The sequence below is a fragment of the Barbatula barbatula genome (assembly GCF_947034865.1).
Source record: "Barbatula barbatula genome assembly, chromosome: 22".
Taxonomy (NCBI): domain Eukaryota; kingdom Metazoa; phylum Chordata; class Actinopteri; order Cypriniformes; family Nemacheilidae; genus Barbatula; species Barbatula barbatula.
The window spans coordinates 19,202,978-19,228,416 of record NC_136785.1 but is presented as its reverse complement, the minus strand read 5'-3'; the positions used below and the strand labels follow the sequence as shown (position 1 = coordinate 19,228,416).

Sequence of the window (25,439 nt, the reverse complement as noted above, 5' to 3'; positions counted from 1 at the left end):
GTGTTTTTGATGCTGTACTCAAGGAGCCCCCTTGAAGAAGAAATACAAAATTATAAATCAATTAACGCAATTAAACGAATAAGGACTGAAAGACAAAAAAACATTAAACTGACAATAAGAACAATTCATTCTAAAATAAAATTCACATTTTGTTTGACATGTACATTTTTCTTTACCTTAATTAACACATTAAGATCTTCACTGAACTTACCCATTAATTATATTAATTATTGAAGTTTTTAATTTTTTACTTTTAATTGTGTATTTTAATTGTTGTAAATTCTTAGAAATAGCATCCGTTTAACATCCGTTTTTACACCAAAGCACCTGTTAACCTTGTTATTTTCATTTAAATGTTCATATAATTAGGCTAGAAAAGAAAATACTTTATTAATGTAATGAAAATAAGAAATCGCATACTAAATGAAAAAAAGTACACTAATATTTCTATTTGTCATTATTTCTTTTCAGTTATCAAAAGGTTAAAGACTACACAGACCTTCACTGTACCTCAAAACTTGTGGTAGGCATGGGAATTTAGATGGCCGAAGTATTGCCAGTCATACCCTTCCTGCCTTACCAAGTATTTCTACTACTTTTATTACCTGTTTTGACCATTGTCTTTGCTATTGGATTTACATTATACTGCTACTGGATTACTGCTTTGTTTGCCTGATTGGATTGACCCTTTGTTGCTGATTTACTCCCTGTTTATTGACCACGGATCTTCTTACTGGACTGTATTAAGATTACCCTTTATTAAACATCTGCATATGGATTCTAGCATTGCCTCTATGTCGACTCTGTTACACATGCACAGTTTACATGCAAAGTGTTTTATACTGAAAACATTTTACCATGATCATTTCCGGGTGATCAAAGTAAATAGCCATAAGCACAAAACCAGAATAAGAGCAAGGCCACATATTAGCAGCAGGTATATACAAAAAAGGGGTAATTATCCAGAAAGTCAAGAGTCAGCAGAGTCGCCACTCAAGCAACATCAGCTGATAAACCATCTGAATCATCGAACATTAAAACAAACAATTTAACGCACGGATGGAGAAGCATTAGCCACATTGCGCCAGCGTCCTCTCAGCCCGGGAAACATCACAAGCAACTAACCCTCTCATATAATAATAACAATAATAGAAATAAGCTTAACAATTTGTTTACAGTCAGCTGCATCTAAATACTTTTTATTCTCTCCTCATGATGATAGGTACTTAAATTTGATTAATAAACAATAAATGTTTTGAACGTAATGTGCTTGTCAGGAGGATCATTTTGTTGGTGGAGTATTAATCAAACATTCCAAGAAGTCAGACAGGGCCTTTCTAATTAACACATTAATAGATGAAGGTATGACAGACGTAGGAAACGTCAAATCCACAATATTGTTTTATTGTTTAAGCGCCTTTTCATTCTTCCATTATTTCTACCCTGTTTCTTACCTTTTGCTTGTTACTTTTTGCTTGTTATTGTATACTGTAGATGGAAGAAAGAACAAGTCACTTTCGATTCAAGAGGACAGTCAGAGCTAAATTAAATATCTTACTAACAGCAGTAAAGAACAACCAGCAATTATTCTGATTCATGGTGTTTGTGTAGCATTTTCAAAAAGTTAAAAATAGCTGATTTAAGGTGTACAGATGTGCACTAAATGCAAAAATAAAATGCTACAGAAGCCATTGTTTTATTGGTGAGCTATTTTAAATGTTTGTTCATACAATATACAGTATATGGCTGCTGTGAGGTTACAGTGTGGTGCACACTGAAGGTGTGTGGGTGTCTTCATACTGTATCATCATGTGTGTGAGCATGTGAGGAGAGGAGGGGGATGTAGCTACCATGGCAACGGGTGCTGTGTATGGAATATAGCAGCCAGTCGCAAGCAGCCAGCGAAAGATCTATCCTTCCACTCTCACTACACTTTTCTAGAAACAGACTCGCTCTACAGATCAGACATATAAACACATTTGTGTTGCAGAACAATCATAATTTGAAGCAAATACACACATCCAGGATGGCGACCATCACCTGCACACGATTTACAGAGGAATATCAGCTGTTTGAAGAACTAGGAAAGTAAGTAATAATTTTCATGTGTTCTGTCATTAGATTTAAATTACATGATTTTTTACATAAGTGTAAAGATAACATCAAAATATCAGGATGTTATTTTAATAAATAAATGTGTATTTATTTGTTGATGTAATTAAATAAATAAAATCAGACTACTACAGATAAGCAAGTGTTTACTAACTTTGTTAAAATGTATGTGATGTAAGGTTCTCTACATAATATAATTATGAGAACTTTAAACATCAGTAGAAATCCACATTGACATCATGACCTTATGCTTAGAAATGGTAGCTTGTAACTAACTGACTGGATTATGTATATGCACTCAACTAGAATTTTAGATTTTATCTTTGAAGAACCCACTGGCATGTATTGGTAAATTTATACCTGGAATGTAATAATATGGTAGTGCAGAACACGAAATGAACCACTTATATTTTTGCACCACCAGATAATATGAAATAAAACGATCCAGATTAGATCTCTTAAATGTTGGTGAGTCAAATTGTCACGATGATAGTTAAATGTCTAAAAATTTACGCAAACGTAATATCTTTATCTAAAAAAATATTTTGCCATCCGCCCACTTTGTACTACACAAATTTTTTTCTGTGGAAGCGCAGTACATACTTGTTTGCTTGATTTAAGAGCATGTAACACTTCTACAGAAATGGGTATCTAACTCAATCTGGCCTTGTGCCCACTGCAGTACTCCCACACACACACCACTTTTACTGCACACACACTACTTTTTCTGTTTGTGAGCAGCCAAACTGGTTACATAATTGCATTTGTGGGTGGCAATTCGATATCGGCACTGAGAAATTGCACAATTCAATATATAAAATCTGGTTATTTTCTTAAGGTTATACAGTATTTGCAAGGCCGTACTCTACTTTAATGTTCAACATATAGACCTGTGTTTTTTTTGCATTTTTCTGGTTATTAGGGGAGCCTTTTCTGTGGTTCGAAGATGTGTGAAAGTTCTTTCAGGGCAAGAGTACGCTGCCAAGATCATCAATACAAAGAAGCTGTCTACTAGGGGTAGGTGAATGTCTTAGTCCCACATACAGTTCAAATGCAATAATGCTTTTTGACTATCTTTCCACATGTACTAGAACATGAATAGACTCAAAACCCTATCTATAGTTAATCCTTCACCAATCAATAATTATCCTAAAGTCAAACCACCGGTATACAAAAATTGAGCCTTACTGGCATTAACTGGAATGACACAAACATGATGGGCCATTCGCAAAGATTAGAAATTAATTTATATTTTTAAGTGAGCTCCATGACCTCAAGAGGTGCTCTAGTGACAGATGCCAGTGACTGTGGCCTTTAGCTTCCTAATTAGAGTGCCTGCTTCTCATGCCGGACCAATTGCTACGTCACTCTTCCCACGGAATCCGTAGGGGCCTAAGCACGTAGGTTTAGGCATATGTGCTTTTATTTTTTTATGAAGTTTTTCGTTTGAAAAACTAGATGATGCTAAATAAAATTTGTATATATTTAGAATGGTGGAAAGAATGAACTCTGTTTTGCTTGCTTGCTTTGCTCAAAAGCATAATTCATATAAATCTTCATGTCATAATAATAAGGAACTATGCTTCTAACCACAGCTCTAGGATATTAAAGGAACCCATAACTGCTTAATGCAGCTCTAACAAGTTTCAAATTTTCATAACTCTATGCATTTATTTAAGGTTTTTTGAACCTGATGCCTGTGTTTACAAGATTAAATCAAGATTAAGTAAATTTGTGTGTTTTTGTTCTTTCAAGGCACAAAATGCTTTTTTGGCTCAAAGAATAAATTCCCTGTTGAGTAGAATACTTAAAACAAGCAAAATAAATAACCATTAAATGACATTACCTAGCAAGTAAAAATTATGTCTAGCCAGTATTATTTTGGGTTAACAGAAGAGCCAGGAGGGGATTGGCTGTCCGGGACGATGTTCATGTGGGCAGCCCTTGGAATGCATCAGAGTATGTAAGCATAGTGGAGCGGAATAGGCAAGATGTGAACTCTGTTCGCTCCAAGGCAAGATGTGTGTCCAAGTGTTGCCTTACTGTTTTTATTATTATTCTTTGTTAAATATCACCTCTGCACTAATCTAAATTATTCAATGTTAAAAAATACTTGGAGTGCTTGGAGTGAAACTGTCAGGTAACAGGTGAATAGAACCCAAGCACAGGCAGATGAAGGGTTAAATATACAATATATTCACCACAATGGGGAAAACATCAACAAAAACAAGGCAAAACCAAACATCCCACAAGAGGAACAAAATAACACAAAGTTCTTTGATTAATAAAATAAACGATAACTCCACAAACTTGGCACAGGAGCAAGGGTAATCCAAAACACGAGGAAGGGTATACAGGGGAGAATACGGAGAGTATAAACAATTAACTGAAAAGGGACAGAGAGATACTGGGGCACTAACAAGGACTAATTACACAGGGAGAGTGGCGGCAGGGGACTGGGATGAAACCCTAAGGGAAATCTAACAGGAGGATTGCACGGAGCAGGTGAGAGGAATGAAACACTAAAGGGAAGATATACCAGGGACGGTGACGGGCAGGTGACAAGACTAAACACTAATGCGGAACTACAAGGGGGTGGAGCTAAGGACGCATCACAGGAGGATGCGTGGCACAAAGTCAAAACAAAGGCCACGTGTCTCCACACAAAAAATAACAGAACAAGGCATGATACTGTCACGACCCTGTCCAAAGAGCTAGGAAACTACTGACCAGGACTGAGTTCACTTTCAGAAAACAAGATTTTGCATGGCGGGTTTCAAGCACATACGATGACTGCTGGACATCAGGCCAGCAATAGAAAACGGCCTTTCTGCGCTGACAGAAACCATCCGAAATATGCGTTACATATGTTATATGTATACGGTGTGACAGTGACACGCAACTAGATAGTACAATGATTCTATATTAGAGTAAGAGTCATAAGCATTTGGTGTTGAAACACAGTGCTATGTGACAGTATTACTAACCTTCAGATTTTCTTAGACTTATATAGATTACCGGATGCTCCTCTCCATCATTGGTCTTTGATACGACAGCAAGTATGAAACATCAGTAGCAACTATGAAACATCAGTAGTACCCGGCTAACCCGAGGAAGGCACGTACCTGGGTCTTGGTGGTAGGTCAGGAGGACTTCTGGTCGACCTCTACTTTCTGGGATTGGGGTTGAATGACTCCGCATCCAACTGGAAACCCCAGGTAATGAGCCTCCGCTAGGCCCAGGCGGCACTTCCTTGGGTTTGTGGTTAGCCCCACCTTCATTTGTGGCCTAGTCGTTAAAGCGTTGGGCTAGTGATCAGAAGGTTGCCGGTTCAAATCTCAGTGCCAGCAGGTCATGACTGGAGTGCCCTTGAGCAAGGCACCTTACCCCTGATTGCTCTGTAATGTGCCACTGTAAAAAAATACTTGTAAGTCGCTTTGAATAGAAGCGTCTGCCAAATGAATAAATGTAAATGGTCAGGTGTTCTTCCCTGCTCCCTGAGTGGATGACTAGGTCGTCAACATACGCGGCAGCATATTCCTGGTGGAGGCGCAACATGATGTCCATCATACGCTGGAACGTGGCAGGTGCTCCATGCAGCCCAAACAGTAACACCTTATATTGCCAGTGGGCCGACAGAGTGCTAAAGGCCGTCTTCTCCTTGGACTCTGTGGAAAGGGGCACCTGCAAGTAGGTGAGGTCCAGTGTAGCAATAAAGTGCGCTTTCCCCAACCGGTCCAGAAGTTCATCAACTTAGGGGATGGGTTGGCTGTACCTCCGATGCCTCCCAGACTCCCGTGCTGGTAGCATTGTCCTGTCCCACCACCCCCCTTCCCTGGTTGTACCCTCTTAAGGTAGAGGACTCGACTTCTGGGAGGGAGGAGTACTGTCACAGCCCTGCCTGTTCCCTGCCAATTTTCCCCACATTTCTCTCCCTCTGTGACCCAGGACTGCACTTCCCATTAACCTCCGTGCCCCCTTACCAGTACCTCGTCAGCCATCACCCTCACCTGCCAGTCATCAGCCTCGTTACTCCATATACTCACCACTGTTCCCTAGTTCTTTGTCATAGTGTCATCCTTCGTGGTGTATTTTGTTTGTTGTATTTATTAAAACATTTATTTTCTTAATAGCTTTTATTTATGGAATTTGTAATGATTACAGTAAGCTTTAGATGTCTAAGCCATAAATGTGTTCATATGGAATGCATTAATGCGTTATTTTGTCAGGTCAGGTGACAGAAGCAGTCCTGCCATGTTGTGGAGAGGCAGGGTCATAGTGACTTTATGACATAGTAGTGTGATAGTTTTGAAAATCAGTATTGTGACAATTTTTTATTTTAAATCTACAGTATAGTTTCTTTGTGTGTGTGAAAGGAGAGCTTTGAGTTGTTTAGATGACATGCACAACTGATTGTTTTAGGTGGCAGAAGCAGACTTGCCAAGCTTTAGCCAAGGTGAAGGGGCAGGGTCACAGGTGTTTAGTGTTTAAACAAATTATAATGTTTTTTGTTGTACATTGTGATAAGGTCATAGTAAGTTTGCACTGTTATAAGGGTCTATTAAGCACTCGTTCACAGGTGAGACCGGCGGCCGGTAGGGGGTACGACTGAGTAAAGCACCATCCCCCTTCTTAGGTGGGTAAGTGCACTATTGGCTGTCTCCCTTCTTACCCCACTGGTGAAGAATAGGCAGTCCATCCATCACTAAGCACTCAGGGCAGCGGGCTGGACGGAGCAGCCCTGCCGCCCATGGTCGGGTATCAGCTGATATATGCACGTATAGCTCTAACAGAACCTATTTCCCTACACGTAGTAACCCCCCAACAGGGTGGTTCCATCTGAGATATCCTCATGAAATGGTTCCCCTAGTGGCAACCCATGACCATCTCTTCCAGATGGACAGCCACCTTGCGGCATTTCTACAAATACCTCCCATGAGTACTCCCCTACAGGTGAGACCATGTTGGTGTCTCCACTGTACTCCCCCCCTATGGTGGGAAGTGGTCTCTGTAGCGCACATCCCCATTTAGGGAACAGCGCTTACCCAGTGGCCCTACGGAAACAAGGAATCCCCTCTGTGGTGGCCGAGGGCAGGGCTTCTCATCCTTGCCAAAGCTCTGGGACCCCCTGCCTGTCCACTGGATGGTTAAAATTTTGTGATAGCACTCACGTCTGACACGCAGCTTGGCTTCGCTAAAGATTGTGACACGGCACAGTGCTGTGGCTTTTTCCATAGGAAAAAGACGTTCCCTTTCTGACGGTTTGACACAACGTCGAGAGACCGACAGAAAGGGAACGTCTAGGTAACGTATGTAGCCTCTGTTCCCTGATGGAGGGAACGAGACATTGTGACCTTCATGCCACAACACTTGCCGACCGCTGCAGCAGTTCTCCCCTTTTGGTAAAAGCAGTCGCTCCTCAGCACAAAAGGTGAATGAATGAGCACGCCGTCTCCCTTTTATACCCGGATATCCGGGGGGAGTCCGGCATGCAAATTTAATTTGCCAATTTCATTGGCCTTTTCAAAACTAGTCAGAAGATGATAAGTTCTCAAGGCAAGCCCCATTTGTCGGTTCGACACAACGTCTCGTTCCCTCTATCAGGGAACAGAGGTTACATACGTAACCGAGACACTCTCACAGTGCATGGTTGGGGCCATTCAGGAACTATCTTTACCTTGCTCTCTTCCATTGACACGCTTTCTTGACAGATGGTGTAACCAATAAAAGATGTGGATGTTTGGTGGATTTCGCACTTCTCAGCTTTAGCATGAAGTTGATATTAGATTTGGTGTTTGAGTACTGATGTAACAAGCTGGATATTTTTTTTGAGTGAGCTAGAATATATTAAGTTATGACCCATCCGTCAAGTTTGTCAGGGAAGACTTCATTGAATGACTGGAAGAAGGACTGTTTGCCGGGCCAAATGACATAGCCAAATATTTGAAGTGGCCTCTAGAAGTTGTACAGGCAGTTTTCCACTCATCACCCTTTTTGAAACTAATTAGTTTGCATGCAAATGAAGAGGCGTGTACCTCACTGAAAGCTTCGGGTAAATCAGAGTATTTGATGGGTTAACCTTGAATCTCAGGGCTTTGCTTGTTAATGGTTATGGCATGTACTGGCAAAGGGTTGATGCGAGTTCATTGATCTTTTGTGAATGTCACCCCCCGTTGCTGGTGCCTCGGCTCGCCACCAGAGGGCACCATATTGCTAAGAGACACAGAAATCAGCTTAGTGGGTTGCGACCAGACCAGGAACAGAGGCAGAGCTGACTGAGCTGAAGGCGGCGGCCATGGTGGTAGTAGCAGAGCAGAGGGCGACGACCAGAGTAGAGGCAGAGAAGTTGGAGTTGACTGACCATCAAATGGCGACCATGAAAGAGATGGCGGTATTGGAGAAATAGGTGTAGCTCCTGGTAGTTTAGGCAGAACGTACTGGGCTGGTATGGACTCAGGAACGAAATTTATGGACTGGACTTGGCTCAGGAACAGATTTGTGGATTCGACTTGGTCTCTTGGTACAGGCTCTTGGACCTGACTAGACTTGGGAGTGTATTTGCGGGTTTGACAAGATTCAGGAACAGATTCTTGGGTTTGACTAGCCTCAGGAGCAGAAATCGGATTTGACTGGACTCAGGAATGGATTTCATAATGGTAGGATGCTCTGGCCTGGCTTTCATAACAGCAGAAGGCCATCTTACTAGCAGCCTCTGGATTGGCCACCATCTTGCGAGCGGCCTCTGGATTGGCCGCCATCTTGCGAGAGGAGATTAATTGCAAGATACATTTTTTTGCTGTTTACACTTGCTAAACATGATCAGATTTTAATTATATATTGACAAAAATCTGATTTGGATTTAGACATAGCATAAGAATACTGTATCACTACACAATGGATCACTACACTTTAACATCCATGTAGATAACGATACAGATGCTTTAGGAATGGCTTTTAAAGACACTCTTAACTCCATAGGCATTAGACAACATGTGTCAGGACCCACTCACCTTCGTAATCATACTTTAGATTTAATACTGTTTTACGGTATAAATGTGGACGATGTAAAAATCCTTCAGCAGAGCGAAGACATTTCGGATCATTATCAGTATCATGCTTGCTTCACTGGACTATGGCTGCAAATCAAGCTCCTAGTTACAAATAGGGTAGAACAATAACATTGATTACAAAAGGTGCGTTTCTTGATAATTTGCCTGAATTGTCTCAAATCTCTAGCATGAGTAATAACGTTGAAGATCTTGACTTTACCATTGAAAATTTTAACGGCACCTTCTCGGAAACACTAGACACAGTTGCTCCTCTGCGCTTAAAAATGACAGCCCGACACTTTGGTATGATGAACAAAGTCAAAATGGAGCGCAACTTTAGGAAAACTAAATTACAGGTATTTTGTACAGCATGGAAGGATAGTATTCGAAAATATCGGAAAGCCCTAAAAACGTCTTGATCCGCCTACCTTTCATCACTAATAGAAGAAAACCAGCACAACCCCAGGTTTTTATTTTACACAGTGGGTAAATTTACCCCAAAATAAATCGACAGCGACTTCTGATTCTTAATACCAGCATAGCAGTGATGGATTTATGAACTATCACAAATAATAAGATATTAAAGAAAACATTCTAACTATGCAACCAGAAGTGAAACCCGTTGAACAAATGACTAACTACAGCGCCCCAAGGAGAAATTGCTATTATTATCTACCATAGATCACAATGAACTATCTAAAATCATTAGATCATCTAAATCAAGTACATGCATGCTAGACCCTATACCTACAAATCTACTGAAAGAGATGCTCCCAGAAATTAAAGATCCTCTTCTTAGCATTATTAACTCATCTCTGACACTAGGACATGCCTAAAGCATATAAAGGTGGCTGTTATAAGGCCCCTTGTAAAAAAAAAACATCTCGACCCAGGAGAACTAGGTAACTACAGACCGATTTCGAATCTACCTTTCATATCTAAAGTTCTGGAAAAAGAAGTCTCACCTCAATTATGTTGCTTCTTTTAAAGGAATGTCGCCAATGAAGATTTCCAGTCTGGATTTAGAGCACATCACAGTACAGAGACTGCTTTGATCAGAGTTTCAAATTATCTGCTTATGGTGTCTGACCGAGGTTGTATCTCCTTATTGGTGCTGCTAGATCTTAGTGCTGCATTCTACACCATTTACCACAGCACACTCCTACATAGACTCGAAAATTATGTCGGTATTAAGGGAATAGCTTTGAAATGGCTTAGATCTTATTTATCCAACCGTTTGCAATATGTAGCAATAAACAATGAGGTGTCACGCAAATCGCAAGTCCAGTACGGTGTACCACAGGGCTCAGTCTTAGGGCCTATGCTCTAAGACTGAGATATAATAAAGCGACACGGAGTTATGTTATGCTGATGATACGGAACTTTATATATCCTCGAAGCCTCATGAAACACAGCAAATCCATCGAATAGGGGAATGCATGGTCGATATAAAAAAGTGGATGAGTTACAATTTCTTATTACTGAACTCAGCCAAAATTTAAGTATTACTTATTGAACCGAAAACCGCCCTACGTAAGAACCAAGAATACTGCTGAACTATTGATGGATGTTCCATAAAATCCTCATCTTCAGGAAAGAATCTTGGCGTTTTATTTGATAGTACTCTGTAATTTGAGAAACCAATACCTGTAAAATTGCGTTTCTCCATCTTAAAAATATATGTAAACTATGTCATATGCTGTCACAATCAGATGCAGAGAAGCTAATTCATGCCTTTATGACATCAATAATAGAATACTGTAATGCACTATTAGGTGGTTGCCCTGCAGGCCTATTACAAAAACTCAAACTGGAAAAAAAAATGCGGCAGCTCGAGTTCTCACACGTACAAAAATGTATGTGCATATTAGCCCGGTTCTATCAACCTTGCACTGGTTACATATAAAGCCTCGCATTAACTTTAAAATCTTGCTTATTACCTATAAAGCCCTGCATGGTTTAGCTCCTCACTACTTAAGTGAACTTCTCTCAAATTACAGGCCTTCACGTGCACTTCGCTCTCAGGCGTCCGGTCAGTTGGTAATACCTAGAATTTCAAAATTAAGTGCAGGCGGCAGATCCTTTTCCTATCTAGCACCTAAACTTTGGAACAGTCTTCCCTGCACTATCCGTGAGGCAGACACACTCTGTCATTGAAATCTAGACTAAAGACGCCCCTTTTTATAATCTTGCATACACTACACTATCATAATATATATATTCTGAAGGTTAAGGCTGCACTAGTTAGATCAGCCGGAACCAGGAACACTTCCTATAACAACTGATGCATTTGTTGCATCAAAGAGTGCAGAACAGTACTCTACTCTCTGCCAGTCTTGTCTCATTGTTCCAAGGTTACTAGAGTAGGCAGGACGCATTTCAAGGTTACCAGAGCAAGCAAGTCCATGCCCAGACCTGACAAGTGTTGTGATGATAGAGCTGGACAAAGGACGTGGCGACTCTACAAAATAATTATTGGTAATCTTAAATCTAATCTTTTTTTTTATTTTGCCTTGTTGTGAAAGCACTGTCGAGCTTGTGCCGAGGCTGCAGCTTTTGCCAGAGGGGAACTGGAATCCCCTGGTTAGGCCTGGTTTCCCTCTGAGGATTTTTTCTCCTCCAATGGAGTTTTGGGTTCCTCGCCACCATTTGCATACTGTTTTGCACTGTTTGCCTGGCCACGAAGGGCCATAGCTTTATACCCTCTAGCCACAACCCATGAACGGAAATCCTGGTGAACAGTGTTGGGGAAGCTATTTTGAAACTAAAGTTAGATAAAAATACTTTATACTAATACTATACTAAAATAAAAAAATGACGATGATGCTGTATCACGCATGAAAAATTACAATACTTTAGTATTTACTATTTAATATACTACATTTTACCAAGGTTTAATTTACTAAAGTAAATGCAAAAATATGCTACAGTATTTCTTCCATGTGGGATGTACTTTTAGTCATTTAGCAGAAGCGTTTATCCAAAGCGGCTTACAAAGAATTCAGGAAGCAATAAAGCAATATGCCATACAGGAGCAATAGGTGCTAATACGAAGTTACTAGTTTTCACTAAATACCTACAATAATATATTTTGCATAATTTTTGCAGGTGTTTGGATGTGTGGACACTTTTTCGTATGCTAACCTGATGATTTCTTGCAGGCTTTTTTGTAGAATCTCCTCTTGTGTGTTTGTCTCCTTGATATTCTGTAAATAAATGTAGAATGGTTATGGCAACTGGATGTTCTGCCCTTTTGCAATGAGAAACTAGTTGTCCAGTCCAAACAAGGTAAAGAGGCTTTGCATTTACTCAAGTCTCTAACTCAGTGAGTCACGATCAATAGATTACAACGGTATGCCACCTCTTTTCTGTGGAAGCCAGGAATATTCCATACCATAAAGTCTCTTTGCAATTCATTCTCGCCAATCCAAGGTGCACAGAAAATAAACTACAGAAGGACTCTGACAAAGCATCAACCAACCAACCAACCAACCAACCAAGTGTTAGCATCCCAATACAATCCACTGGGATTCATACTGCCATTCACCACCAGAGCAAATGTAATTATCCAACACTTGTGGGCTAAATGGAGAGACTGGGCTGATCCTGACCAGCCGTCAAACCTTAAAGCAGTGTGGGCCAACTGGGAAAGTGAGTTTACCCATCTCAGTGCAGTTTACATCCCCCAGAGTTACACACCAGACTCCACAGCTTCAGCAGAACATATTTATTCTCTCCACATGTTCCTCGACGCTCCTGTAATGGCGCATGGGGCAGTGGCCTATTTGGCAAATATCAAAACGTGTCGCACCTAAGAGGAAGAAGTCCATGCCTCGCCTGGAGCTTTGTGCTGCCTTAGCTGTGGCTCAGCTCGCCAAACTGGTCCTTGATGAGCTGACAGTTGATACAAGACTTTATAGATACAAGAATTAACAGACCACATATTCTGGAGGTGCCACGCGATAAAAGAGGAATCCAAAGGCAGAGATGACAAATAACAGTCTTTAATAAATGAATAAACAAAGGCAGTCTGTCGTTGAAGCACACAGCAACGGAGATAAATAAAACAAAAGGAGAGCCGGCTCCCGTCTCGGCGGATACGGTACAAAGTTGTCAAGTAGCGGCACAGAGTCACAGGCAGGGAGAACCTCGGGGGTTCAACAGCAGATACAGCCAGAGACAGAGGATACCTGGCATCAGACAGTTCCAAATAAGACAAGGCAGGATTAGGTGAGTATCTTTCATAACATATCACAGACAAGACGGATGCAGCAGTAGTTACGTGTGACGTGAAGCAATAATCCGACAAGGAATCTAGCAGAGCAAACACAAGATAAAGGGAAGGCACTTAAGGGTAAAGTGGAAACAGGTGATCAACAAGTAGATCAGCGCGATCGCTGATTGCAATGATGAACAGGTGCATAAAGAGAGCGAGAAAGTGAAATACTATACAGCTAAAAAGTGGTGTGTGTGTGAATGAGAGAAAGAGAGAAAGGGAAGAGAAACCTGACTCATGACAGGAGGTATGTCAATATGCAGGATAATCCAGATAACAACAAAACAAGAGGCACAACCCTCCAAAGTCTGACCAAGCCTAGTCGATGGAGTCAAGGGCAACCATTCTTGAAGCAGGGTCCAGAGCATTGGCCATAGAAGCATTATCTTAAATAAAGGGCCCATCCTGCTTTTCTGTAATGAAAGTTGAAACTTACTCCAACCTCCCTGATGTCACGCAACTCAAGAGCTGGTTAGAGCTAGTAGAGGCAAACCGTCAAGCCTGTCAATGCCGCCTCAGACTGCGCACCATTGACTCAACCAGGAGAAGTCGAAGCTGTTATGCTAAAGCAATGTGAAGCTCAGAGCTTCTCAGAAGAACTAGCTGCCGCTCAGGCACATGGTCCCTGTACAGGGTCGATCGGTCAATCTTGCTCCCAAGAGGAACCGGTTTACCAATGTGATGCGAGTTGGGGGGCGGCTAAGGAGGCTGGCTAACTCAGATCCGGAGCAAATTCATCCCATAGTGCTCGACCCCAAACACGCAGTAACGAGGCTCCTTATCAGAGAATTCAATGAACGTCTGCTGTATTCAGCAGTCTACGTTGAGATGAGGAGACAGTACTGGGGTCTCAGAGAAAGCCAGGCCTAATGCACAAGATAAAGTTTTGATACAAAACTAACTACCTCTCATGCATTCCTCTGTGTATATGGTCAGTTGTGCAATAAACAAATAAACTCAGAATGATGACTCCGACTCTTTATTTCAAATCACATCTGTGTGAAAACATTGAAAGGAAATAAACGTGACTGGAAAAGACTCCAGTGAATGATGGCCGTGAGTATGAGTTTGTGCCGATACACGAAAAGCGATGGATACAGAGAAGTTAGACTTTGGTAGTCCACCTTTAACCCCATCGAACTTTGACTGCTGACAACAATGAAGCAAACCCCTGGCCATATTTAAGCAACCATTTCAGCTTCAAGACATTATTGACGCTGTGCAAACTACCATCTTGTAAAAATCCTTGTGCAAGAATGTTGTCACGGACTGCCACGGACCAGACACAGAGTTCTGGATACAATATATTTTTTAATAAAAATGAAAACAACTACAACCAGGTAAAGACAATACAGGATAATGAGCATAGGAACACAATAGGAATATATACAAAGTTCGAGTGATGAGGGAATGGCTGACAGATGTAGTGATTACTAATGAGACAAAGGTGCGGGAGCATGGAAATGAAGTCCAACACGAGGAGAGACAGAGGGAAACCGTGACTAATAATTTGTTTAACCGCAAGGGCGTGCTGTGAAGCTCTGAACATAAACAAAACAAAGCGTCTCTGTCTGTATTTGAGTTAAAATCACCTTACTTAACCACTCTTTGGCCGAAAACATCAGATATGTATCAAACGGATTAAACTCTTGTGATCCATGTTTCTTGTTCACTGCAACCAACGGCAAAAGTGTACAAATGGTAACGACCATGTTATAACTGTCATTCATCAAATTTATTCTAATTCCATACAAATGTGTGACCCTGTGTGGAATGATTTATATGTGGTTTCACTACTGAAACTTAGTAGTGTGTACCATTGTATAATTAATTTAAAAAATAAGACTTAAAATGTGGACGACGTAAAAATCCTTCAGCAGAGCAAAGACATTTCGGATCATTATCTGGTATCATGGTTGCTTCACAAGCAAATCACACTCCAAGTTACAAATATTGTAGAAAATATTAATGCCACCTTCTCGGAAACGCAAGACATAGTTGACACACTCAGGCTCTAAGGAAAGCGGCACGGAAAATGGAGCACAACTTTAAGAAAACTAAATTAGAGGTATTTTGTACTGCCTGGAAGGATAGTATTAAAAATACAGGAAAGCCCTAAAAACGTCTCGATCCGCCTACCTTTCATCACTATTAGAAGAAAACCAATTTATGAACTATTTCACAGATAAAATCCAAGATATTCGAGAAACAATTAAAACTATGAAACCAGAAGTGAAACCCGCTGAACAAACGACTAACTACAGTGCCTCTAAGGAAAAATTATGATTATTTTCTACTATAGATCACAATGAACTCTCTAAAATCATTAGATCATCTAAATCAACTGCATGCATGCTAGACCCTGTACCTACAAATCTACTGAAAGAGATGCTCCCAGAAACTATAGATCCTCTACTTAGCATTATGAACTCATTTCTGACATTAGACATTAGGACATGTGCCTAAAGCATTCGACACCATTGACCACAGCACACTCCTATAAGACTCGAAAATTATGTCGGTATTAAGGAAATAGCTTGAAATGGCTTAGATCTTATTTATGCAACCGTTTTCAATATGTCGCAATAAACAATGAGGTATCAGGCAAATCGCAAGTCCAGTACGGTGTACCACAGGGCTCAGTCTTAGGGCCTATGCTCTTCGAATTATACATGCTACCTCTAGGAGATATAATAAAGCGACACGGGTAAGCTTTCACTGTTATGCCGATGATACGCAACTTTATATTTCCTCGAAGCCTCATGAAACAGCAATTCCATCGAATAGTAGAATGCATAGTCGATATAAAAAAGTGGATGAGTAACAATTTTTTATTACTGAACTCGGACAAAACTGAAGTGTTACTTGTCGGACCGAAAACCGCCCTACGTAACAACAAAGAATACTGCTTAACTATTGATGGATCTTCCATAAAACCCTCATCTTCAGCTAAGAATCTTGGCTTTATATTCGATAGTACTCTGTCATTTGAGAACCAGGTCGCCAACACCGGTAAAATTTCGTTTTTCCATCTTAAAAATAAATATAAAATACATCATATGCTATCACCATCAGATGCAGAGAAGCTTATACATGCCTTTATGTCATCAAGACTAGATTACTGTAATGCACTATTAGGTGCTTGCCCTGCAGGCCTATTACAAAAACTCCAACTGGTCCAAAATGCGGCAGCTCGAGTTCTTGCACGTACAAAAAAGTATGAGCATATTAGCCCGGTTCTGTCAACCTTGCACTGGTTACCTATGAAGCATCGCATAAACTTGAAAATCTTGCTTATTACATATAAAGCCTTGCATGGTTTAGCTCCTCACTACTTGAGAGAACTTCTTACGTATTATAGTCCATCACGTGCACTACGCTCTCAGGTGTCAGGTCAGTTGGTAATACCTAGAATTTCAAAATCAAGTGCAGGTGGCAGATCCTTTTCCTATCTAGCACCTAAACTTTGGAACAGTCTCCCCTGCACTGTCTGGGAGGCAGCCACACTCTGTCAGTTTAAATCTAGACTAAAGGCGCATCTTTTTAATCTTGCATACACTAAACTATCATAATAAATATATTTCAAAGATCTAGGCTGCACTAGTAAGATCAACAGATGCATACTGTTTTGCACTGTTTGCCTTGCCGGGGGGCCTGCGAGAATTTGATAGTCTTATTTAATTAACACTGCATATAGGAATTTATTGTGTGTCTGATATTTGACTTCCATAACTTTTTATTGTTACGGAAGACTAAACGGATACAAATTGCAAGAATAAATATCTCTTTATTGAGACGATAATAAGTTTCCAGCGTGTTGCAGCCAGCCAGAGAGTGATGACGCAGGGACCTCGATGGGCTTCCCGTGATGATGTACGAGGTGAGCAAGGAAATCTCCGGAGTGAGGTGTGGAGGCTGGTGATATTCCCGGTGTGAGGTTTGGAGGAGAGCCGAAAACAAGCAAGACTGGAAAGCGGGTGAAACGCCACGAAGAACACAGACTTAGTCCAGGAGGAACAGGAAACACCTCGGGGATTCACTAACAACGATCTGACAAACATGAGACGAAAGACAGGGCAATAAATAGGGAGGTAAATAGCTTGCAGCTGCCGCTGATCACAGATGATCAGCGATAATGCCCACAAGAAACAATCAGCGTAATTAGACAGCGGATGACCAACCGTGACAGTACCCTCTCCTCTAAGAAGGAGTTCCCAGACGACCCTACCTGTCGATTGTAATCATCAATAAGGGAGTGATCCAGTATGTCCCTAGCAGGTTCCCAACTTCTCTCCTCCGGACCGTAACCTTCCCAGTCCACCAAGTACTGGAATCCCCTCCGTCTTGAATCCAGAAAACGATTTACCGAATATGTAGGTTCCCCATCTGAGTCGCGGCGGTGGGGGAACCGGGACCTACGGATTAATGTATGAATAAAACACAGGTTTGATCTTTGATACATGAAAGGCGGGATGTATTCTCCTGTACGCCGGAGGAGGTTTAAGTCGGACAGTCACCGGACTAATGATCTTGGTGACTGGGAACGGGCCAATAAATTTGTAAGCTAATTTGTTAGATACGGAACGGAGAGGAATGTTCTTGGTAGAAAGCCACACTCATGACCCACGACCCATGACGTATACGGGAGGTTTCGACCGGTGGCGATCAGTCTTAACCTTGGTGCACGCCCGCACCTGAAGAAGAGTCTCACGGGCTCTGCTTTAAGTGTGGCGACACCTCTGGACGAAGGCGTGAGTGGAGGGGACAAAATCTAGCGCTATGTGGGACCAGGGTCTCGAAGGGACAGACAGCGGTTGAAGTAACCCATCTGGGGGTCGATTGGAAGTCTTACCAGTGGCACAAACCGAACAAGCCAAAACAAAATTGCGAATGTCATGAGCCATCAATGGCCACCAGAATTGTTGCTTGACCAACCAACCGGTACGATTAACTCCTGGATGACATGCAATGTTGGAACAATGTCCCCACTGAATCACGTCGGAACGTAGCTCCTCCGGCACAAACAATCGATTCGGTGGGCAACCAGGCGGAGGTGTTACCCCTTCTAGGGCTGTTCTTACCCTCGATTCGACCTCCCACGTCAGAGTGGAGACCACTAATGCCTCGGGTAAAATACACTCGGGAGTAGACGGGCGTTCGGAAGGATCAAAAATACACGACAATGAATCGGGTTTAACATTCTTGGAACCCGGGCGGTAAGAGAGGGAAAAATCAAATCGAGCCTGCCTGGAGTTGAGTCTTTTAGCAGTTCTGATATATTCTAGGTTCTTATGATCCGTCCAAACGATAAAAGGTACCCCGACCCTTCTAACAAATGACGCCACTCCTCCAACGCTAACTTGACTGCCAACAACTCCCTGTTACCAATGTCATAATTACGTTCAGTAGGTGATAAACGATGGGACAAAAACGCGCAGGGATGCATCCTGTCGTCCGAGGACGAACGTTGAGAAAGAACTGCACCTACCCCCACCTCTGATGCGTCGACCTCCACCACAAACTTACGTGAAGGATCAGGGGGGTAAGAGAATTGTGGCCGAAATAAAGCGGCCCTTAAGTTTGGCGAATACATCCTCAGCTGCATCGGACCACCTGAACGACGTTCTGAGGGAGGTCAAGGCGGTCAGAGGCGTGGTTAGTTGGCTGAAATTGCGAATGAAACACGGGTAAAAATTGGCAAACCCCAGAAACCTCTGTAGGGCCTTACGGGAATCTGGACTTGTCCAATCTGCCACAGCCTTAACCTTGTCAGGATCCATACGTACTCCCTCAGACGAGATGATGTATCCTAGAAAAGAAACAGACTGTGCATGAAAAACGCATTTCTCCGCCTTGAAAAAAATCCCATTCTCTAGCAGCCTCTGAAGCACTCGCCTGACGTGCTGAACGTGTTCCTGGGGAGAAGATGAAAAAATCAATATATCATCCAGGTAGACATTTAAGAATTGATCCACCATATTTCTCAACACCTCATTAACAAGTGCCTGAAAAACCGCCGGGGCATTGGACAGCCCGAAAGGCATGACCAAGTATTCAAAATGACCCCTGGGAGTGTTAAAGGCGGTCTTCCATTCATCCCCCTTCCGAATGCGAACCAAATGATGGAGAACCTGAGGAGGGTGAGAACAAATGCCACCTTGGACTCCTCTCTCTCAAAAGTCTAGGGCTGTAGAGAGAAATGCATAGAACACCGTGTAAGAAAGGCTCTGCAGAAATTAGGCTCACCAGCATAGCTCTGAGAAACAGGTAGGCGTGGCTCAGGTCGGTTGCTCAGTCCTGGCGGTGTGGGAGGAACTGGCGCTGTGGGTGGCGCAGTGGGATCTCTCAGGAGTTGGAACTGTTGAGAGAGCTCGGACACCTGCGTCACAAGCGCCTGCACAGCACGTCTTGTGGTGGTGATACTCTCCTGCTGCTGATCCATGCGAGCAATACTGTGATTGATGAACTCAGTCAGAGAAGCGGAACTTGCTGTATCCATAATTTGGTCAGATCGTTCTGTTACGGAAGAATAAACAGATACAAATTGCAAGAATAAATATCTCTTTATTGAGACGATAATAAGAGTCCAGCGTGTTGCAGCCAGCCAGAGAGTGATGACAAAGGGACCTCGATGGGCTTCCCGTGATGATGTCCGAGGCGAGCAAGGAAATCTCCGGAGTGAGGTGTGGAGGCTGGTGATAATCCCGTTGTGAGGTTTGGAGGAGAGCCGAAAACAAGCAAGACTGGAAAGCGGGTGAAACGCCACGAAGAACACAGACTTAGTCCAGGAGGAACAGGAAACATTCACCAACCACGATCTGACAAACATGAGACGAAAGACAGGGCAATAAATAGGGAGGTAAATTGCTTGCAGCTGCCGCTGATCACAGATGATCAGCGATAATGCCCACAAGAAACAATCAGCGTAATTAGACAGCAGATGACCAACCGTGGGATTCTTCAGGGATTCTTTAAACTGTCAATATAAAACACACTCATAAAAGCAATTTTTGAGTTCATAGAGTGCTAACCACACAGACCTAGAGATTGTGTTTGCTCATTACGATGTATGTAGTTAAAATGGTTGATATCTATTAGTCTTTTATCTATTAGTCTTTGTCAATTCCCTTTCTATTTGCTTAATTGAGGATTACCTATTATAATTATTCTTTAATACATATTTTGTACACTTGTTTTGACACGTGTGTACTAAAATTGTTGTATTTAAATAGTACACATTTTCTGCAGCTGTAAAAATGATCTATGTATGTACTGTTTTTTTGTCTTTAAATATAATAACATTTTCATTTATGCATTTGGCAGACGCTTTTATCCAAAGCGACATTGCATTTTTCTTATACATTTTTTTCTAAGTATGTGCAATCCCCTGGGATCGAACCCACGACATTGACGTTGTGAACGCCACGCTCTTTCCACTGAGCTACAGGAAATATATACATATATAATATATAATATATTTATTATATATATTTATTTTCAGATCACCAGAAGCTGGACAGGGAGGCTAGGATCTGTAGACTGCTGAAACACCCAAATATTGGTAAGTGTAATGCACAAACACACTAACTTATTTAATGAAAGGTTGTTTTTCCTTCTAGGGTCTTAAATGTAAATATAGCTGAAAGCAGCAATTACGGGGTCAAGCCCAACCACGGCATGATCAGATTTTGAAAACCAAGTTTAAAAACAGAAAAAATAAGTTTGAACACAATAAAATTGCTTATAAACTTTGACCAATAGGTGGCGCTGTAACCAAATTTGTACGAGGCAGACAAGATGTGCCCATGATGAGGCATACCAATGGTTCGTGTCAATACACAAAAGCTACATGACCCTTTGACCCTTAACGAACCATACAAAGTTTCGTAGCGATACGGTTTTGTGTTTTGAATATAAAGTATTTTATGGCAAAAGTCTAAATGGGCGACACCCACAATGGACGAATGATGAACATTGGGTATGGTTCAACTCGACATGCCTCAAGGAATCAAACTAGACCAGTATTATGATTTTACACCAAAGTTTTCAAAAGAAATAGGCAAAAATAGCATTTTTAAATCTCTGGACCAGTAGGTGGTGCTGTGCCGAAACTGTGTATGTTACCTCAGGTCATGACTGCTATTTTGGATCACTCGTCAACTGAAGATAGAACCGTACATGGGAACGTTGTGAAATATGGCACACACTTAGAAGACAGTCAGACAATATTGAGTCTCTTACCCAAACACCATAGCGCCACCAACAGTCCAAACTTCCACATACATTTCTGGCTATAACATTTGAGCCATACATTCCAGAAACAAAATTGGCTCATGACCATTAAAATAATTTTCCGTCGTGAAACATTACCCGCCATTTTGAATTTTTCGAAAAACCATCTCGTTTATATAACTTCCGTTCCCCTGTTGGAGGGAACGAGGCGTTGTGCCAACAGAATGAGGATCCTATGAAAACGCCATGACACTGACTGGCCTGGGCGTGTCAGACGTGAGCGCTAGCGTGAAATTGTAACTGTCCAGTAGAGAGGTAGGGGTCCCAGAGCTTCAGAAAGGTGGGGAGCCCCTTCCACCGGCCGTCATGGGCAGATGCCTAGTTTCTCAAACGGCGAGAAGCCGTTCAGCACCGTGAGGGCCATTTCCTCACTTATGCCATGGTCACAACGTCCACGAGCCAGTGCGCCAACCTGTTTGGAGACAGCCCTCCTCTTCTGCTGACCTCCAAAACAGACAAGGAGCTGCTCAGAGCTCCTAAAGCTCTGCGTGCGGTCCATGTAGAAGGAAATACTGCTGAGAATTGTAGAATCTTGATACAGAAATTTGAACTATATCTTGTGACTAATGGAACATCGGAAAAATCAGGCAAGATAAAATGTGCTACATTTCTTCATGTTGCCGGGGATGAAGCATTGAAAGTATTTAATACCATAGATTTTACCTTTCAATACATAAAAATTATTAGCTTCCTCCTCAGTAAAATTCCTTTCCTAAGTTCGGATGTTACTGAGAACCAAGGAAAAATCTTAGACACTTGTTCTCACGCGGGCACAGGCACCAAATAAACTGATAGACGCATAGGTGACTGATTTAAAAAACAAGACTAAAGAATTCGCACAGGTGACAGAATCACTGATCCGAGACCACATAGTGTGTGGTATGAACAATGATCATTAGAGCTAGACTCTTGAGAGAACCTGATTTGGATCTGAACAAAGCCATAGATATCTACAGAGGAGATGGATGATATTCCTTGTTTGTGGAGAAAATGTGGAATAGCCTAATGCAAGGCTAAGGCTACTTCTATAAAGAGTAAGGGGCATACATTTCAAATGAAATCAGGAAAAGTGAAAGATCAGAATGGATGAAATAAAGCACATTGGGCATGTGCTTGGTGGAGAAGGTCTGAAGCCACTCCCAGACAAGATCAAAAAAATTGTGGAGATGTCCCAACCACAAGACAAATCAGCAGGGCCAGCTCGTGGGGTTGTGGGGCCCTAGGCGAGACCATAAAAATGTGAAAACTGTGTTTGAACCCCTTTTGCCTTCAGAACTGCCTTAATTCTACGTGGCATTGATTCAACAAGGTGATGAAAGCATTCTTTAGAAATGTTGGCCAGTATTGATAGGATAGCATCTTGCAGTTGATGGAGATTTGTGGGATGCACATCCAGGGCACAAAGCTCCCGTTCCATCACATCACAAATATGCTCTATTGGGTTGAGATCTGGTGACTGTGGGGGCCATTTTAGTACAGTGAACTCATTGTCATGTTCAAGAAACCAATTTGAAATGATTCTAGCTTCGTGACATGGTGCATCCCCCACACCATTAAACCACCAGCCTGCACAGTGGTAACAAGGCTCGTGCAAATTGTACCAATTTTTTCCTATTTGTAGTGGAGATGAGTGGTACCTGGTGAGGTCTTCTGCTGTTGTAGCCCATCCGCCTCAAGGTTGTGCATGTTGTGGCTTCAAAAATGCTTTGCTGCATACCGCGGTTGTAACCAGTGGATATTTCATTCAAAGTTGCTCTTCTATCAGCTTGAATCAGTCGGTCCATTCTCCTCTGACCTCTAGCATCAAGGCATTTTCGCACACAGGACTGCCGCCTACTGGATATTTTTCCCTTGTCACACCATTCTTTGTAAACCCTAGAAATGGTTGTGCGAGGAAATCCCAGTAACTGAGCAGATTGTCAAATACTCGGACCGGCCCATCTGACACCAACAACCATGCCACGCTCAAAATTGCTTAAATCACATTTCTTTCCCATTCTGACATTCAGTTTGGAGTTCAGGAGATTGTCTTGACCAGGACCACACCCCTAAATGCATTGAAGCAACTGCCATGTGATTGGTTGATTAGATAATTGCATTATTGAGAAATTGAACAGGTGTTCCTAATAATCCTATAGGTGAGTGTGTGTAAGTGAATAAATGTTTATTAAGTGCATAAGAGGATGAGCGACTAGACCGTCAGGGAGAGAAGACCAGGCCTGTCTTTTAGTTATTGTGTGTGTGTGTGTGTGTGTGTGCGTGCGTGCGTGCGTGCGTGCGTGCGTCGCTGGAAGTCGCCTGTGAGGGTGCTGCCGGCTGTCTATTTACATTTACAATTACATTTATTAATTAAAAGTTGTTTTATGTGTGACGGTTCTTGCCTCCTTCCTTTCTCTTATTTGAACCTTGTTACAAACATATTCCACAGAATGTTGTTATAGTGCAACAACTATAACTGGAAGTGATCAAGAAGGCAAAAAAGAAGATCAAATATAAATAAAATATAATAAATAATAACAAATCTGAATATAAAAAAGTGTCCAACACCAACATATTCAACAAAATGTTGTTGTTCGTGCAACAACTGTAACCGAAATGTGCAAATTTAAACAGAGATAAGTGCAAGTGCACTTAAAAAACGCAAAAATATACAAATTTGAATATACTTAAATATAATAAATAATAACAAAACTGAATAAACAATTTAAATCAAAGAAAAATGCAGCACAACCTTAATCTTCACTGTGACTTTTAACTACAAAGTCATTGATGACATCATCTTACTTTAGCTCCTCACGTTTCATGTTTTATGCTGAGAATGGCAAGTTTTAAGGCCTGTTAAGCGCTCCTGGGCCAATTTGGATCGCTGTAGGTTTTGATCAATTTTAGCTTTGAGAAGCTTCTTTCTGCACTGGCTACTGGAACAGGTAAGGTCAATTCAATTTGAAGAGCTGTCCAGAGATTGGGGAAAACTTCAGTCAAATGCTGGGAGTGAATAAATGACAGGATGTTTAGCAGGGTCATTTTGGTTGAAGGCAGTTCTTACCAGTTTGTCAACTCTAGAGCAAGTTCCCTGCCAATGATGCCAGCATCAATGGATGATTTGGCAGATTCTACAACAGCATTGCAGAATGTCACTTCACACTTCTTTAATGCATCCACGAAAGGCTCGTCATGAGTTTCATAAGCAAAGCAACGTTTTGTGCTTTAGTGTGGTTTTCAACCATCATGGCATCACAGATGTCGTCGGCTGTTGCTTGAACTCCTGCAAAACCAGAGACTCTTTAGTTAGTGAGGGACCTGTTTGTCTTGTTAAGCAGATCAACAGCTACATCTAACTGCATATCAGGGACTGCATAAGCTTGCTTACATGCTGGACATAGGAAAGAATGTCATAAAACAGAGCAAATGGAGAAGTGAAATGAGCCTACTTCCTCTGCCAAAGACTGTTCTTCAGTTCTGACATTTCCACTGGTCTTCTCCATCACTTCCAAGAGAGCTTTGCTTACTTCTGAATAATTTACAACTTCTACACTTTTAATCCTGCTCTCTAATTTCGTTTCTGTCCAGCCCTTTACACTGATGTCCACGTGTTTTTAAAGTATTGCCCATCTTTGAGGAGCTGCTGAAAAAAGGCAGTAGACTTTTTGGAGGTATCCAAAATAATTACTTGCATCAGAAGAGGCATTGTCTGCATCAGCCTGAACTAA

The 25,439-nt window shown here is 41.7% G+C and overlaps 1 protein-coding gene across 2 annotated transcripts in view; it reads left to right on the top strand.

Annotated features, from left to right (window-relative positions):
- Nucleotides 1-2,026: 2,026 nt before the first annotated feature.
- The window catches only part of camk2a (calcium/calmodulin-dependent protein kinase II alpha), a gene marked incomplete at both ends in the record, with an annotated part of 150,689 nt that continues 127,276 nt past the window's right edge, over nt 2,027-25,439 (top strand). For both annotated transcript variants that reach the window (XM_079486586.1, XM_079486585.1), the window contains 3 exons: nt 2,027-2,088; nt 3,035-3,129; nt 20,939-20,998. In XM_079486586.1, coding sequence (XP_079342712.1) covers nt 2,027-2,088; nt 3,035-3,129; nt 20,939-20,998 — 217 coding nt within the window. The remainder of the gene's footprint in view (nt 2,089-3,034; nt 3,130-20,938; nt 20,999-25,439) is intronic.